This window comes from Balaenoptera borealis (assembly GCF_965194805.1).
Source record: "Balaenoptera borealis genome assembly, chromosome: 4".
In the NCBI taxonomy this organism is placed as follows: Eukaryota; Metazoa; Chordata; class Mammalia; order Artiodactyla; family Balaenopteridae; genus Balaenoptera; species Balaenoptera borealis.
In genome coordinates, this window is record NC_138861.1 from 38,476,843 (window position 1) to 38,494,282 (window position 17,440).

The 17,440-nt window shown below is 42.0% G+C and overlaps 1 protein-coding gene and 1 long non-coding RNA gene across 9 annotated transcripts in view; one reads left to right on the top strand and one right to left on the bottom strand.

Moving 5' to 3' along the window:
- The window catches only part of ARHGAP10 (Rho GTPase activating protein 10), a 335,488-nt gene that overhangs the window by 297,456 nt on the left and 20,592 nt on the right, over positions 1-17,440 (top strand). For all 8 annotated transcript variants that reach the window (XR_014243606.1, XR_014243607.1, XM_082388998.1 and 5 more), the window contains one exon: positions 11,940-12,099. Coding sequence is in view for 6 of the 8 variants with exons in the window: in XM_082388998.1 (XP_082245124.1) it covers positions 11,940-12,099 (160 nt within the window). In the remaining 2 variants the exon portion in view is untranslated. The remainder of the gene's footprint in view (positions 1-11,939; positions 12,100-17,440) is intronic.
- LOC309627258 lies at positions 6,385-11,931 on the bottom strand. Its single transcript, XR_014243635.1, has 2 exons — positions 11,662-11,931; positions 6,385-11,348 (listed from the first exon to the last, which is right to left on the bottom strand). It is a non-coding gene; the product is annotated as an uncharacterized lncRNA (long non-coding RNA).

Below are 17,440 nucleotides of genomic sequence, written 5' to 3' on the forward strand. Positions count from 1 at the left end.
GTATGGCAATTTCATTACATCTTTTCATGCCTTACTGTGACAGTTTAGGTTACAGTTTAGGAGTTGACTTCTCTCTTATTCAGTTTTCTGGGGGGGGATGTATATCTATGTGTACTTTTGTTTTTTGGACTTTTGGGACTGGGGGTGGGAGGTTATTTTATTGAGAGTCACATTTCCCTTTCCTAGACATGATTTCAGATAAAGAAATTATATTACCCAAGGGAATTATTCTTAGCTAGACACTGACTGTCATTAACCTGCATGTTATTTAGCTTTATCATGGTTCCCATCATGGTTTGTCTTGTTTGATGAGGGCCAAATGAAATGAGAGGAACTGGGACATCTTGCCCCATCGCCCCCAGCATGACATTGCTTTAACTTGCAGCAGAGCCGAGAATTGGGGTCAGTGGGACTTTAGGAACCTTTCCTTCCACTTGGCAATTGTAACTGGTCTCTCAGTGCACCTTTCACTGCTGAGAAATACAATTAGCATTCTTTCCTTAATGGGCAGTTGGCAGGGTTAATTTCTTATACCCCCCTCCCCTTTGTTTCCCTAATAGAAGATTTTCTGATCAAAGAACCTAAACTGTTTTCTCTTAATAGTCATTTACTACCTACTGCTCTGGGGACAGCAAAGAAGAATTCCCTTTGAATGGACAGGTTGGATTTGGTTTTTTTAAAGAAAGATACCCAATTACATTAGCAATTTTAGAAGTTCAGTTTTAAAGTCAAACTTTGAGTTTCCTAACCTATCTTTATTATTCTAATTAAAGAAAGGAATTGCCTGTGTGTGTGTGTGTGTGTGTGTACATACACTTTTGCAGTTAATTAAAACTAATGTACAAGATAATATAACTCTTTTGGCTTATGTTTTTAGAAGGATAAGAATAAATATCTGGCCTGAAAAATATATCGACTTTACTTTTTGTCTTGCTTTGGATTCCTTTTTTTCGGGGGGGGGGTTCTTTTTCTCTCTATAGATCTTATCTGTATAATGCCACTATTGCTAGTGCCTCATAATGCAAGTTCTCTCAATTCCTTGGCCATTTTAGTTGAAGTAGACTAGCATATGGAAAACTATGCAGGCAGTGCTGGGTTTTCTTTGGCTGGTTAGGTGTTAGTGGGGTTTGGGATTTGATCCTGACCCTTCTCAGCCATGCTGCTCACAGACTGCTCTGTTGTGCACTAGTCATTCCGTGTGTATACTGCAGCTTCTAGTTCGAGAAGCTCATAGGACTCCATGAGGTTCTGGGTGAGTATCTAAGTATGCTATGAAGAAACAGGCCTGTTCACTTTTTTTTTTTTTTTTTACCAGGCAAAGAGTGGGCTACTTGGACAAAACTAGTCTTAGATAATCCAGCTAGGCAGGACAGGCTGTCTTTCTATGTTGTTGGAATGTAGCCTTTTCCTGTTTTCCTCAGTCTCAATAAATTTGGGTATCTGGTCACACTGGTATCTGCACGTCAGTAAATATGGGGGCGCTAGCGCTAAGGACCAGATGCAAAAACAAAATACTGGACAGAACTGTAATCCTCCCTTTGGAGCAGTAGTGAGTGATAAGCTGTTGTGGAAGTCATGCTCCTTTACTTAGCATTGGAACCCTTGAATGTTTCATTGACTACAGCAATCTCACCCAGTAATTTGAAAGCAAGAAGACATTATGATGTACTTCTAAGACTTAGGTAGGAAGAGTGAGGCTATGGATGACTCAAGTGTTCTTGAGTGTCCTTGTTAAAAAGTAGAATGCTCTCCTAGATGGGTTAGTGTTCCAATTCAGTATGACAGTTCTATGATGTCTCATTTCTCATGAGTTAAGTAGTATACTTTGACTTGCATTAACTGCATTTCAGGGACCAGCACCGCTTAGTCCATGCTACTTTTCCTGTACGCAGGGTCATTAAAGAATGGATCGTGGCTATGTCCTTTGATCTCTGTCAACCTTAAAATGCCACTGTTGGCACCCATCCCATCTGTTATGTTGGCCTTATGAACATTGGTGGGGGAATGTTTTCCTTCTACTGTTTCATATGTTGAAGCGTCTCGCCAGCTCCTAGACAGATTTAGCTTTATTTATAGAGGTCACTTCCATATTTATTGTTCAGCATCAGGTTTTATATACAACGTCAAGTCCAACTGCATATTGAGCAGGGGGGAGGGAAAACATAAATTTTGGTTTATGCTAATTTACACTAGTCAGTGCAGTATTAGAAACTAGTTTTTGACATGATGAAATATAGCAATTCAGACTTTATTTTAGCAGAGTAGAAATTACATCAGAGTGTCTTTGAAATGAGTTCGGTGTTCTTGATGGTAGGCACCCTTCTCCTTTTCAGTATGCTGTGTGTCCTGGGTGACCTTAGGAAGAAAGACCACTATGGCTCGAAGGAGATTTTATTGATGTCATAATATCTGCCACATGATGGAAACTAGGGCAGCCTGACTATTTTCTGCTTAGTTCAAAGGTTATATTTTGAACAGGCTTATATAAGTTAGCAAAACAAACAAAACTCTCCTCTTCCTGTGGCATTTCATCATCCTCTTCCCATTTCAGCCTCTTCCCATCACTTTCATTCCCACAGCTATTAGTCTACTACTGTGACTTGTACCCAGACATGTTTTCCTTGAGGATAGCCTTTCTCAGTTCCCTACATACTGTGCCCTCTTCAGCTTCAGACATTAAGCCTAAATTTTTGGTGCTTGAGTCTTCCTTGGGTGTAGCATCATAAGAACAGACACACGAAGTGGGCAAAGAAGAAATTGAAATACTCTAAGCAAGACATTATTGGTTATTATTGGGCAGCCCTGTTTAAAAGATAGAAAATGCAGAATGACAGGAGGATAATTATAGTGCAGAATGACAGGAGAATGAATCCAGGCACAAGGGGTGGAGGGGGCTAGGGTAAATGTCACCACGTCAGCTTTTTTGCCCCCTGCTGGGGAAAGAGTCTACCTAGTTTTGGCTGAAGCCACCCTCAAAAGTAAACTAGGTCATGTTTAGCCTTGAGATTTATTTCTCTGTACTTAGGTAGTGAGTTTTTATATGTCTGATCACATTTTTTAGTCGATTTCCACTGTGATTTTGGAGATTTTTTCCCCCAGAAAGTGTTACATACCAATCGATAATAAAAATAATAGTTAAGAATATTAGCTTTTCACTTTATGGAATAGCCTGTGTTCACTAATTACAGTATACAAGTAATCCCTGTTGAGTGAGCACACTAAAATATAAAAGAAATCAAGGGCTTCCCTGGTGGTGCAGTGGTTGAGAATCTGCCTGCCAATGCAGGGGACACGGGTTCGGGCCCTGGTCTGGGAGGATCCCACATGCCGCGGAGCACCTGGGCCCGTGAGCCACAACTGCTGAGCCTGCGCGTCTGGAGCCTGTGCTCTGCAACGGGAGAGGCCGTGATAGTGAGAGGCCCGCGCACTGCGATGAAGAGGGGCCCCCGCTTGCCACAACTAGAGAAAGCCCTCGCACAGAAACGAAGACCCAACACAGCCATACATAAATAAAAAAATAAACCCAAAAAAAAAGTTAAAAAAAAAAAAAAAGAAATCAAATATATTTTAGTAAATTCTAGTTTTGAGAGTTTTCCCTGACTAAATGTAATGTGAATATTTAAACAGTCATGATGACCCTTTGACTGTCAGTATTTAGGGAAATTGTCTGTTTAAATATGGCATAGAAAATGTTCTGAATCTTGTTTCCTAATCAATATTTTAGAGCTATGAAGTTTTCTTTGGTATTATTGTGCCATGTTTCACAAATTTTGACATGAAATGTCTTTATCGTCGAGTTCTAAATCTTTCTTAATTTCCATTATGATTTTCTTTTTAACCATATTTAGTTTACCAGCATATTGAAATGGTAAAATCTATCCTTTCGTTTATTAAGTTCTAAATATTTTGTAATTTTGGTCTGAGAAGAGAGGATGTGTAATATCCATCCTTCAAAATATTTCCTTAAGAATTCTTTGGTGGTCCAGTGGTTAGGACTCTGCGCTTTCACTGCTCAGGGCCCAGGTTCGACCCCTGATCGGGGAACTAAGATCTCACAAGCCTCATGGTGTGGCCAAAAAAAAAATAAAATAAAATCCTTAAAAAAACATTTGTTTTGAAGAGTATTTATCCTCTGTTATTTCAAGGTGTGTGTGTGTCTAAAAAATAGAGCAGCTTTGTATTGTTGATTACAGATATTTCTCTCTCTCCCTGCCTGATAACACTGTCTGAGAGGAGTGTATTAAAGTCTCCAATAATGATAGTTGATTTTTCTGTTTTTCCTTACGGTTCTATATATTGCTTGAGGCTGTATCATTAGGTGCTTATCTTCTTGCTCCATCATCTTGTCCTTTTATCAGTATAAAATGACCCTCTTTATCTCTCGTGTAGTTTATTAAGATCGTTGTGTATTTTGATTTATATTTGCCTAGTATAGCTTTATTTTTTTGAATTTCCAGCCTTGCTTTGTCTTTTTGTTGTAAGCATGTTTCTCATAGTCAACATATTATTGGATTGGGAAAATATATTTGGAGAATCACTGCCTTTTAATTGATGAGTTTAATCCATTTATGTATATTATGATTACCATTATGTTAGGATTTCTGTCATTTTATAATTTTTATTTAATAATGAATTTTGATACCTTTTTGTTTTCTTTCCTCCTTTCTCTTTACAAAAGCAAATGTTCTTCTGCTGTTTCTAATAATGTATATCCTGTTTTTGTGATTTATAAGCTTATTTATCTGTTGGCTTCTTAAACTCAACTATGTTTCTGTCTCCATTTCTAATAAGATAAATATCCAATGGACTTTCATTTCCTTTTTGGGCTACCCACCCCCACTATGTTGATATTTTCTAGATTCTATGTTCTGGATCATTTTGGTTATTTTTTTTCCCTTTTCTTTTGTCCTAGAGTTTTTAGAAGACAATGATAGACATTGAAAATCTCATATTGCTTCTTTTATTTAAATACTTGAAAACTGTCTTTTGGAAGTGTTATCATTATAGTTCTTTATGTGGCAATCCTTGGGTGTTTTTATGTCTAATATGTTTATTACACCCTCACATTTGATAGGCAGTTTGGCAGTTTGAATAAACAGTTCTGTGCTCAAAATTCTTATCCTTCAATACTTTAAAAATGTTACTTCAATATTGTTCTGAATTCAGTTTTGCTGTTGAGAACTCTGATGTCACTCTGGGTCTTTTTAAAAAATATGGTCTGTTCTTTCTGTCAGGGTGCTTTTTATTTTTTTCTTTGTATTTGATATTCTCAAATTTTGCAATAAGGTATCTTATGTACAGTATTTTCTTTTTGTCTGTTTGGTACTCTGAGTCCTTTAGATTGAGGTCTTTGAAATTCTTTAATTATGAGGAATTGGTCATTATTTCTTTAAATATTTCTTCCTCTCAATATACTTCTTTTTCTGGGATCTGAATGTTGGCAATTTCACTTCTCTTTTGTGTTACAAATCTCTAAATTGCTGAATTTCTGTTGTTATTGAGTTTACTATCCTAGTTTTCTTTATGTTCTTAGAGACTGTAGGTATAAGTCCATCGGGAAGGAGGATTTTGTGTGTGTACCTGTCGTTGGGACGACTTAGAGCCTCCTTCCCTTCCTTCCTTCTTTTTTCTACTCCCTCTCCAGCTCTTGCCCACTGTATTCACCAGGTTGAACCAGGTGCTTTGGTTCAGAACCAGCTATTATTCCTGTATGTAACTCTCATCCCGGGGAGGGGAGGGGGTGGGCTTATCAAATCTACTTTCCAGGCAAGTGGGGAACTTGGTCACAGATTTTTGGCCTCCATTTAGTGTGATGAGTGTCTCCCAACCCCTAGTTCCACATGGGGAGCCTGGTTCTATCCCTGAACCATGCCTGGTGTATTGTAGGTATATTGACCTAAGGATACCACAGGATTTAAATGTCTGTTGGTTCTGCTGGTTTGGATGAGTCCTGGAGCTGGTAGACTTTTGGCTTGTACTCCCGCTGACTTCTGAAACTATTTCCTTTCTGTTTCTGTTTCACAGAGATGTGAAACAAGTTTTCAAGTGCAAATTTATTTTAAAAAGTCATTTCATTGCTGTTGTTGTTGGGCATATGTGAGAGGAGATGTGGGTTTCCATTTAAAATTTCATTGCCATCTTGACTGGAAATTTCCTGATTGGCCTTTACTGTAAAAGGGTTACTGTGTTGTTATAAGTGCAGTTACTTTGTTCTGCACTTATAACAATAAATCTTTCTTTGATCCTAGTGACTAGCTGTTTGATATTTAGAAGCATCTAAGATTATTCTGACGGGAAGCATATTTCTGTGCCAGCGGAACCACAGAGAGAGTCTGCTGTTGTCTTCCATCTAACCAAATACGTAACTGCGAAGTTTGTCAGAAGTTTAACTAATTCATTAGATCTTCTTCTCTTCTCTTCTCTCTTTTTCTTTCTTTTTTTTTTTTTTTTTGCTTTTTTCTTTTCTATTTTTTTTCTTTTTCTTTCTTCTCTTCTGTCCACTTTCTCTTTCTTTCTTCTAATTCATAAGCCAGGATGTTTGAGAGAGGGGAGCATGGACCAGCCTTACGAGCGGAGACAGCCCATCTCTGATGAATAACAGAAACCTCCTGTGGTTTCGGCTCATACTCAAACATTCTAGGCTGAGTAGAAAACAGCAGGTAACGGATTCAAAGGGAACCATCTCTGACGTCTCAACAGTTAGGAAGTTTATTTGAGAGAGGGACAAAGAAGAAATGAATGAAATGGGAGGGAAAACTCTAAGCCTCGTTCCCTCCAACAGCAGTTCTGTTTAAGTGAAATGAGCAGAAGGTGAGTGGAGAGAAGCACGTATCATCAGAACAAGAAAGTTCAACTATCTAGAGTAAAAGTTGATCAGCGTATTAAAATATAGGAGATAGGGCTTCCCTGGTGGTGCAGTGGTTAAGTCTGCCTGCCCATGCAGGGGACACGGGTTCAAGCCCTCATCTGGGAAGATCCCACATGCCACAGAGCAACTAAGCCTCTGTGCCACAACTACTGAGCCTGCACTCTAGAGCCCGTGAGCCACAACTACTGAGCCCATGTGCCACAACTACTGAAGTCTGCATGCCTAGAGCCCGTGCTCCGCAACAAGAGAAGCCACCACAGTGAGAAGCCCGTGCACCACAATGAAGAGTAGCCCCTGCTCGCCACAACTAGAGAGAAGCCTGTGCACAGCAATGAAGACCCAGTGCAGCCATAAATAAATAAATAGATAGATAGATAGATAGATAAACATCCTGTGTATTGTTAACTGTGGTAGAATTATCAAGTTCTTTTTCCCTCTTCCTGCTCAGTTTTCTGCCAGTCATTGAAGATCGCTTTAGTCTTTTCATGAAAACAAAACACAGGTGCATGTACTCAGCATCATAAAGAAATCAGACTAAATAGTAAAATCCAGTAGCTGACATGAAAAGCATGTCCTCGTGAATACTTTTTTGGTCCATTTTTTATGCGAATCTATGTCTGGGCCGGAAACCTAAATACTTGTAAGATAACACTTCTCTCTGTTTTCCATAGTAACAGCAATAACCACCACCACCACCATCAGTAAGAAGGCTGCTCCTTACACTGAAGTTCCTCCAGGGTTCTCTTCCATTTCTATATCTTCTCCTTCGCCCTCTCCATCCAGTGCTATGACCTCAACTCAACCCACATGCCTCTCAATAAAATCATCCCAGACCTCCCTCCAGGGCTCTGGGGCTGTATAACCAGCTCTCCTTTGGACATCTTCCCCTTGATCTCTTACCCCCTCGAACCCAACATGTCTGCAGCTGGTCTTATCTCCCACATGCAACTTGCTCCTTGTTTTTCATGCCCTATTTCAATGGATAATTCTACATTCACCTGGTTACCTAAAGCAAGAACTTGAGGGTCATGGTAGGTTCCTCTTTCACCCTTCACCTTCATTCACAGAGGTCCGATGACTGTAATACCTGAATATCTCTTGAATCTGTATCACTTCCTTGCTTAATCCCTGCAATAACTTCCTAATGCCTGTAGCACAAATCCAGACACCTTAGTGAGATACAAAACTCGACACCCTACCACCTTCTGCTGTGTTGGCTTTACCTGTCTTCTGCACCTTTGGGTTAGAGGCTGATTCTTCACCTTTGTAACTTGGCATCTGCAACGTGCCTTAGTATATAAGTAGAACCTCAGTAAATTGAAGAAAGAGGGTGAGAGATGTTTGTGGCTTGAAAGGGGAGAGGACGATTATCAGAAGCTGCGTGCAGATTTTCTAACAATACTTTGAGATTTGTAGATTTTTTTCCTTCTTAATTCCTGGAGGCATTGGCTTTTCAATTTCATGATCTTTTCTGTGGCAGTTGAGTCCACAGCCAGTATTTCCTGAAGCCTCCTGATTTGCCTGGCACTGCATTGTGTTCTCTAAGGATTACCAAGATGAGACTTGGTCTCCACCCTCAAAAGATGCATAACGGAGGTGGGGAGCTAAAATCAGGTCATGAAAGCATTGACAGTGCAATGTAAACTTGACTTCTGCTTGCCTGCTGTCGTGAGAAAGGAGAACAAGCAGAAAAGGTGGTTGGCAAGAGATTGTGGAGGAGGTGGGAATTAAGCTGGGGGTTGTGAGGAAGTCATTTTCTCTTCTAGATGTGGTAGTTGTATTCTAGTGCGTTTCTCATCTTGGAGTCTGTTCATAACAAAAGCCCTTCAGCACCATTTTTGTTCGCGTACTCGGATCAACCCTGTTACTTGCAGGTGATGAGTCTGGAGATGCCTGTGGAAGGGTAGCACCTAGGGAAAGAGGTTGTGTGACACTCTGGAGAAATGAAAGGTGAAAAATAACGAGGGTGTCGGACTGTAGTTCTCAAGTACAAATTAGTTTCATAGGATTTAAAATCTTTATTCCCGATATTGTCAAACATAGAATTTTTTAAAGCTTTATTATTTAACTACTAGTTAAAAAGAAGTCATTTAATTTTGGTGAACTAAAATTTTAGACTATTTAACCTTTACATGCCTGATATTAGTGTTTCCTCAAATGCAATGATTCTCAAGTAGATGAGCTCATTCCTGAACAGTGAGAGAGAGAGAGGAATTTTGTGCACATGGAAAGCAGGCTGAGAGATCTCTTCGTTTGATCACTTTGTGTAAACCTATGCCCTTGTATCAATATTCTTTTCACTTGAGGGCTCATATTGCCACTGTTTGGCAGGAAGGAAGGGAGAAATTCTCTTACTAGCACATGATTTAATATGTTGAGTGACAATTTGTGCTGTGTCAGTCTGCTTAGGGACAGGATTGGAGGGGGTGGTGATGAGCTAGTGTATATGGTTGTGAGAACCTTTCAGGTATCTTTTGAAAGGAACCTTAGACCCTTGGGCTCCACTTCCCCAAAGCCGCTTCTCATTGACACGTTTCTCCTTGTAGGAGTGAGTCAGGGAATAGCTGGGCCCAGACTCTCACTTGCTGCTTTGCTGTGTCAGGCCCTGCCCCAGAGACAGGGCCTGCAGCCCAGAGAGCAGAGGGCCAGCATCCAGTCTCCTGCAGCCAGGAAGCTGCTAGCGTGTGACCCACTCTGGAGGTTATCTTGTCCTGCTGCAGAGCTGGTCATATTTTGCAACTTCTAGCCAAGCCCTGAATTGGCAGCTGTCGTGCAGGTAAACGTTCAGGAGTTTACTTTAGACTCCATGCTGGGGTTACATAGGAGACCTTCTTAGTTTTGAAGGGAGTTGTTGCCCAGGATGACTGAACGACACACAGAAGGGCCCTGGAAAGCTGGAGCTCCAGGTCTCATTTGCAGGAAAGAACTGGATGGATTGAGCTAGCCAGGCACAGTGGGAGAGGCAGCCTTTGTTTCAAAGTGGACTGTATCCCAGAACGAAAATAAATCCAAAGGAAATCATAGAGATCTATCAGTGGGTTTGGGTTCATTTGCCTGAAAATGAGCCCTTCTTTTGGGGGCTGAATTATTCCAGTTAGCTAAATACGTTTGTGGTGAAGGGCAGTAGAAAAAGGAACTTCACTGAAAGAGGAAGCATATGGTCTTCTGGGCTGTGTGTTTGTGAATGGAGAGAGAGCAAGGCTTTGTAGAGCGACTTTGCCCAGGGAGAAGACCTGCTCACAGAGATCACATTCACCTCTCACCCCATTGTATCTCTCTCCCTGTCCGTGCACTTAGGAAAGTAAAAGCTCAGAAAACTCCCTCACCGCAATCTTCTGCACAGGATCATGCATCCCCCTAGCTGCTTCTATAAGGGATCCCTTCTTCCAGCCATCACCACCCCCTCTAATTCCTCCTTGGCCTGAATTCCGCTTTTCCAGATCTCCACTTCTAAGATTCTTTTAGCCTTAGTTGTAAGCTAGGTCAGAGTTAAGTAAGAATTATTTTATACAGTCAATTTTCAAGATTAGTATTTTGGGAGCGAGCTGCATCAGAGCCCAGGATTGCTCTTGTGCTCCATTATTAGCAGAATTGAAATCCATCTAAGATGGTTTTCCGAGAGCACGTTCCTCACTGTTCCTGGTGTTCATACACCCTCTATTTCTGGGACTTGGGAATGAGGAAATACGAAGGTTTAATCAGCTGGAAGCTGTCTGTGGCTGGAGTGTGACCCTCCACATTGTGTGTCATCTGCCGTGGCAGTTTGTTGAGCAACTCTTGTGACCCAGCATTTATAAAATCAAGGCCAAGCCAGTGCTGTCTTAATAGAAAGTTGCTGCCCCGGAGCAGTTACGATTTAATGGAGACTGTGACTTTGGCTGAAGGGTCCGAGCTTCAGTGCGGGCTTGTTCAGATGTGTTGATGGCAGCTGGGAGTACCATGAAAGCGAGGAGACCAGTCGAGGGACCCGGCTGCTCTTCTGAGCTCTTTTCTACCTTCTGCATTTCCCACCCAAGCCCATAATGTGTACAGGTGATACAAACGCATTTCACAAAATGGTCCTCCGTGAGTGAATAAATCATGCAGCCCATTTAAGAAATGCATTTTCGTTTGGGTTCAAAGTCATGCCCTGCAGTCACTGCAAGGGTCTGGTTCTTGCAGAACATCCTCCCTAATGTTCGCCGGGAAATGGAAGTTTCTCTGTGTCCGGGATTTAATAAATTGGGTTATTAAATTGTAATCCAAGACACCAGCTCAGAAGATAAGGTCCCTTTCAAGTTGTTGAATTTGTTATGACTGGGTGGTGATTGGCAGTGGCTTAAAGGGCCATCATGTGACTAGAAAGTGAGAGGCTGGACCCTGCAGGACTGGTGTATACTGCTCTGGAGTGTTTTCGAGGTTATCACTGATTTATGACTGTGCTCCTTAGAGACCAGGAAGTCATTGTGGCCGCCATTAAGGCTTTCATCTTCCGTTTGACCTGATTTTTTTTTTTTTTTTTTCACGTTCTTTTATTTATTTATTTATGACTGTGTTGAGTCTTCGTTTCTGTGCGAGGGCTTTCTCTAGTTGCGGCAAGTGGGGGGCACTCTTCATCGCGGTGCGCGGGCCTCTCACCATTGCGGCCTCTCTTGTTGCGGAGCACAGGCTCCAGACGCGCAGGCTCAGTAATTGTGGCTCACGGGCCCAGTTGTTCCGTGGCATGTGGGATCTTCCCAGACCAGGGCTCGAACCCGTGTCCCCTGCACCGGCAGGCAGATTCTCAACCACTGCGCCACCAGGGAAGCCCTGACCTGATTTTGATTATTGTTTTTTCTTGTGGGGACAACACTCCTCACCTTGTATTACCTATAATTTATTTTCAGCATCTTTGGTGAAAATTAAAAACAGAAAAAAGAGCACCAAAATCCCTAAAGACAGGGCACCAGAATACTCTCAGGCTGCATTGTAAATGTAATTTTGGATATAATTTGATTGACTAATCAAGTGATGCCATGTAGTTATTAGTGGAGTTTTTTTTTTTTTTTCTCCTCTGAGTATTTGAAAGTTGATGGCTTTTTCTCCTCCCCAGGTGACCGTCCCAATCTTCCTAAGGAGGACACTCCTCCCAGCAGCCTGGACTCATTTTCCTCCCCATCTCCCACAGCTGCCGCTGCCCATGGGCCCCCTGGACCAGACAAAAACCACCTCCTTGCAGATGGGGGTACCTTTGGGAACTGGGCGTCCACTGCGTAAGTAGCTGTGCTTTTCTGTTTGGTGCTGAGGGAAGGAGGGCCCTGAAATGAAAGTGGCCCTTCATTTTGAAGTTTACGTGGCAGGTTGATACTGAAGCCGTTAGATCTCAGGACCTTTGTTCTCTAATCAGTGGGGCCGCCAGAAGGAGAAGGGTCCATAAAACAAGGCCTTTCTCTAATAGGGTCTCTGTGTTCCCAGTATGGAAGGGGTGGGCAGGTGCCATTTCAGATCTGTTTTAAGTTCAATTCACGGCAGTTTGGGGTTGCACGAAGGAAGTTTGTTATTGTCCTGCTCGGGATGTTTTCTCGCTAGTTACTGTAAACTTTTAGAAAGATGCAAATGCATGCATTGTGATCAGTAGACTTTCAAGGCTTTCTATTGGATGATATCTTAGTTATATGAATTTTTGCAAGCTTTATGCTAGTGTCCTGCTCTGTTGACTCCGTAGGACCCTGCATAATTGACAATTGATGGATGAAAATATCTGATTTTAGTTTCTCAGTTTGGTTGAGTGCCAACCATGAGCAGATCAGCTCAGGTGTATTAGGACAAATAATACCAGTACAAACAAAATACCATGGACCTGGTTTGACTACATGAGGGTTTGTCTTTCTCTGCTTCCCGAGGCTGTGGAGTAAATGCAGGTTGGTGGTGGTGCGGAGCATCAGATTTCAAACAGATGCTCAGAGAAGGAAAAAAAAAAGAACTCTGCTAATAATTACATGACATTACTTGATTAGTCAATCAAATGACATCCAAAAATACATCTATAATTCAGCCTGAGAGTATTTGGGTGTCCTGTCTTTAAAGTTAAAAAAAAATGTTTTCAAAAAATCAAAGTTGCTTAAAATAAGTCATAGATAATGATGTCATTCTATCCTAGCTGGGCATTCTTGGGACTTTAAATGGAATTGGAGAGTGTTTCTCACATCAGTTGGCTTTTTATAGTTACTGCTGGATTCACATGAACTCATTATGAACTTATTAAGTACTACAAGAGGCTGGGAGAAGTTTGGTATGCTAAAATTTGGGGGTGACCTGAAGACTTTGAAAATCTAACCGAAAATCCAAGTGGAACTCAAAATATGGGTACGCATTCTCCAGATGAGATTTTTTTTCCCTCCAAAATTGTCCTATATGTATATTTAAATGCTGAAGACTGTGTATCATGGACTTAAACCACAGAGTACTCAAACAGGCCTGTCATTTTTACTATTCTTTTTTCAAAATAAAAATACTCTTTCACTTTTGTGCGACAAGCAGCAGTGACAGTGGTAACACAGGAACCCAGCCTCTGCAATGCTGGGCACTCTAGCAGTGGAATTTGGGGTATGTGTGTGTGCGCGCGTGTGTGTTTTAAAGCACAAGCCAGGTCTCTAATTATTCCTGTCAGTAAGTGTCTGTCACAGTCAGTGGAGAGCATTTTGGTCGGTGCTTCTTATTCCACAGTGGTTGTGTGGAGAAGTGACATTCCAAGCCACGATGCAGGCAGTGCTCAGTTCACAGCACGTCCATGGCTGAAACTGGAAGAGCTTGATATTTTTGGTCATAAATCAGATGGGGAGTGAATCCCCCCAGCTTCCTATTCATACAAATTTTAAAATGTCGTGGAAAGCACTCCAGCCTTTGAGAGGCCTGAAAGGGAGGGGGCAAAATAAGTAGTTGAAACAAGTCTGGAAAGGAGATTTTTGTTATAATGGAGACTTCCTGCTACTTGAAGAGCTTGACTTTTTGTTTTCTGGGCACTGGATAAAACGCATCTCTCTCTTACATATATATAATATAATTCCTGTGTATCTTTTAAAGGACTTACTTGTAAGCATATCTCAGTGCAGCTTTCTCATTAAGTGGGGGAGCGCCTCTCACACTTGAGGACAATGAGGATCCGCTGCAGGGCTTGTGAAGCCCACGGTGCTGGGCCCACACCATAGTGACGCTTAGGATTGGGGAGAGCCTGAAAATGCATATTTCTAACGTTTTCCCCAATGATGTTTGGCAAATCCTGACATAGACTCCTGTCCGCCCCTCCGCGCATGGTTCTAGGCATGTGCTGATGTAAACAGCTTCTCTGAGGAGTGTAGTTAGGAGAAGTGACAGTGCTTCCTTCTTTTTTCTTTTCTTTTTTCTCCTCTCCCCCTCCCCTCCCCTCCCCCTCCCCTCCCCTCCCCTCCCCTCCCCCTCCCCTCCCCCTCCCCTCCCCCTCCCTCTCCCCCTCCCCTCCCCCTCCCCTTCCTCCCCTCCCTTCCCCTCCTTCCCCTCCCCTGCCTCCCCTCCCTTCCCCTCCCCTCTCTCCCCTCCCTTCCCCTACCCTCCCTTCCCCTCCCCTCCCTTCCCCTACCTTCATCTTCCCTCCCCTCCCCTCTTCTCTCTTCCTAGGATTGTGTGTTTGCTGTCTTCAAGCAGCCCTTGGGTGCCCCCTGCAAACTTTGATTCCCTCTGCCTGAAATGTCTCCCTTCCTTTCTGCTCAAGACAATCTTGACCCTGTCTTGAGGATCTAATTTAGTTTTCACTTTCAGGTAACCTTCTCTAGGGCTCTAGTCTACTGGAGGGTTTGGAATGATCTCTTCCTCTGTCTATACCCAATACATGATGTTAGAAAACGATCCCCTTCTAGTACTAGTTAGTACTTAGCTTTTATTGTTATTTGATAGTAGTATATGTGTGTGTCTATCTGTGTATCTACCTCAGTGTCTCCATCTGCCTGCCTGCTTATCTATCAGTCTTATTCAGTTTGGGCTGCTATAACCAAAATACTTTGATTGAATGGCTTATGAAGAACAGGAATTTATTTCCCTCAGTTTTGGGGGCTGGACGTCCAAGGTCAGGGTGTCAGCCTGGCTGGGTTGAAGTGGGAGGCTGCTTCCAGTGTACAGACTGCTCACTTCTCACGTATCCTCACATGATGGAGAGCAGAGAGTGGAAGCAGGCTCTCTCGTGGATCTTAGAAGGACACCAATCCCATTCATGAGGATTCCACTCTCATTGCATCCTAATTTTCTCCCAAAGGCCCCACCTCCTAACACCGTCCCATGGGAGGGGGTGGGGTTTCAACATGCAAATTTAAGGGGGGGTCACAAACATTAGATGCATAACACTATCCAATCTTTCCCTCACTCCAAGATCAATCATAAAATTATTTTTTTAAGAGATTTAATTAATTAATTAATTAATTAATTTATGGCTGTGTTGGGTCTTCATTGCTGCGCACAGGCTTTCTCTAGTTGCAGTGAGCAGTGGCTGCTCTTTGTCATGGTGCGTGGGCTTCTCATTGCGGTGGCTTCTCTTGTTGCAGAGCACGGGCTCTAGGCGCATGGGCTTCAGTAGTTATGGCCCGTGGGCTCAGTGGTTGTGGCATGCGGGCTTCAGTAGTTGTGGTTCACGGGCTCTAGAGCGCAGGCTCAGTGGTTGTGGCGCACGGGCTTAGTTGCTCCTCGGCATGTGAGATCTTCCCGGACCAGGGCTTGAACCCATGTCCCCTGTATTGGCAGGCGGATTCTTAACCACTGTACCACCAGGGAAGCCCTCGATCATAAAATTCTTGACGATAAAATTGGGTCTCATACTCTTTGAACTTTTTAGTGATATTGACATAGTTATTAATAAATATTTTATTTCCCATTTAAATTATTATGCATTTATAAAAATGCTTTTCTTTTGGAAGTCTCATTTCTTTCTGTGTATCATTGAATGTCTCTTAGGCAATTTAAAACTCTCTGGGAATTTCACAGAATTAATCTCACCATTTTCTCTTCATAGTGTTTTTCTTTATTTCCTTAGCATTTATAAATTTAGTTTTCATTGTGTGTGCTTTTCTTTTTGTTTCCTTTTTTTTTTTAATCCATCATCTCTGCCTACCAGCTGTACAGTATTGATTATAGTAGGATCTGAGTAAATCTGATTAAGAGCCCTTTTAATAAAACCGAAGTTGCTGTGTAGTCATTAAAACTCTTCTCAGAGCCTTAAAAAGGAGGCACTGCCTGGACTGCTTGGTTTTAATCCAGAGTGGTGACTCTCTGTTCCAAAACTTACACTTGCCTTATCTTAGGTCCTGAAAAATGAAGCCCAAATGTACGTAGATCATATAGGACCCCGGTAGCGCTATTGTACAGAAATGCCATGACCCCAGCTACCAGAAAGCAAATTTATGCAGGAAAACCTACAGCAGCTGATATTCTGATATAGGCAGTGTGTAAATACAGCTGTAGCCTCTGACAGGTAGAAAACAATCCAGCAGAATTGGATTTCTTGGGTTTCTGCTGATGTTTATGACTTGTGGGTATTATTCATTGCAGTCAATCAATCTGTAGCTATTCCTTACCTGTACACTCAAGTAAGGTGATGGGTGACTTCATTGCCAGTAAAGAATTGCTAGCTCAGTCTCCTTGGAGGACATTACATCATAGGTCAAGGTATTTCAAATGTTCCAAAGTCATTTTTTCCCCAATAAAGTAGTTTTCTCTTCATTTTTAAAGGATGGAGCAGGTCCTTGATAAGTAATTCTTTTAGGTTTTCTGCCCCAAAAGAAAATCTCTTGTAAGTAGATACCAGGCATTGTTATCTGCTTCCTCTACAGATTTCAAATGAAAAGGAGCTCCTCCTGCTAGCATGTGTCCATAGTCAAGATGGCAGCCGCATCTTAGAATAGTTCTTCGTAGCTGGGAATGTTGGTACCCTGAGATGTAACTCAGTTTGTGCTCTGGCAGGCTGGGAGGGCAATAAATCCTTCTCTCCCACCCAGTGAGAGGCTTGGCTTGGTTTGGTTTATCCTGAATGTGAAGGTGTTCCTAACACGTCTATCCCAGATGCTGCCCTGAGTCGCTGTTGTGCATCAGAGATACATGCCTCCCCAGGCTTGGTGCTAGTTGGTTAAAGTCATTAGACGGTAAGCTCCCATGCCCATTTACAGCCTTGTGCATGTCATCTGTAGACTTTGTGTGTACTCACTGGTGACCATTTTTATTCTTGTCTATGAAATAATAACTTGCTTCCTTTAAACTGGGCAAACAGATAGAGGTTTCCCATAGACAACTACTTGGCATTTGAGATTACTTGACTTGGTTCCATGATTGCTTTTCAGGGAGTTGATGAATTTTGTGGGGAGATAGCAAAGTACCCCTTAAACTGGCTTCGTGTCTATGACAACAAACCATGAGTGATTTGTCTGAAGTTCAGAAAAATAATCACCTTAAACAATTTTTAACATGTTTTGGTGAAATTGGGTGCACACTTAGAAATTATAAGGTAGCAGTCATAGGCAAACTTTGTCTTCACCTCTTCCCTTCATCTCTCTTTCTTTCTTTTCTCTCTCTCCTCCACCCCTTCAGGGAGGGCTTCCT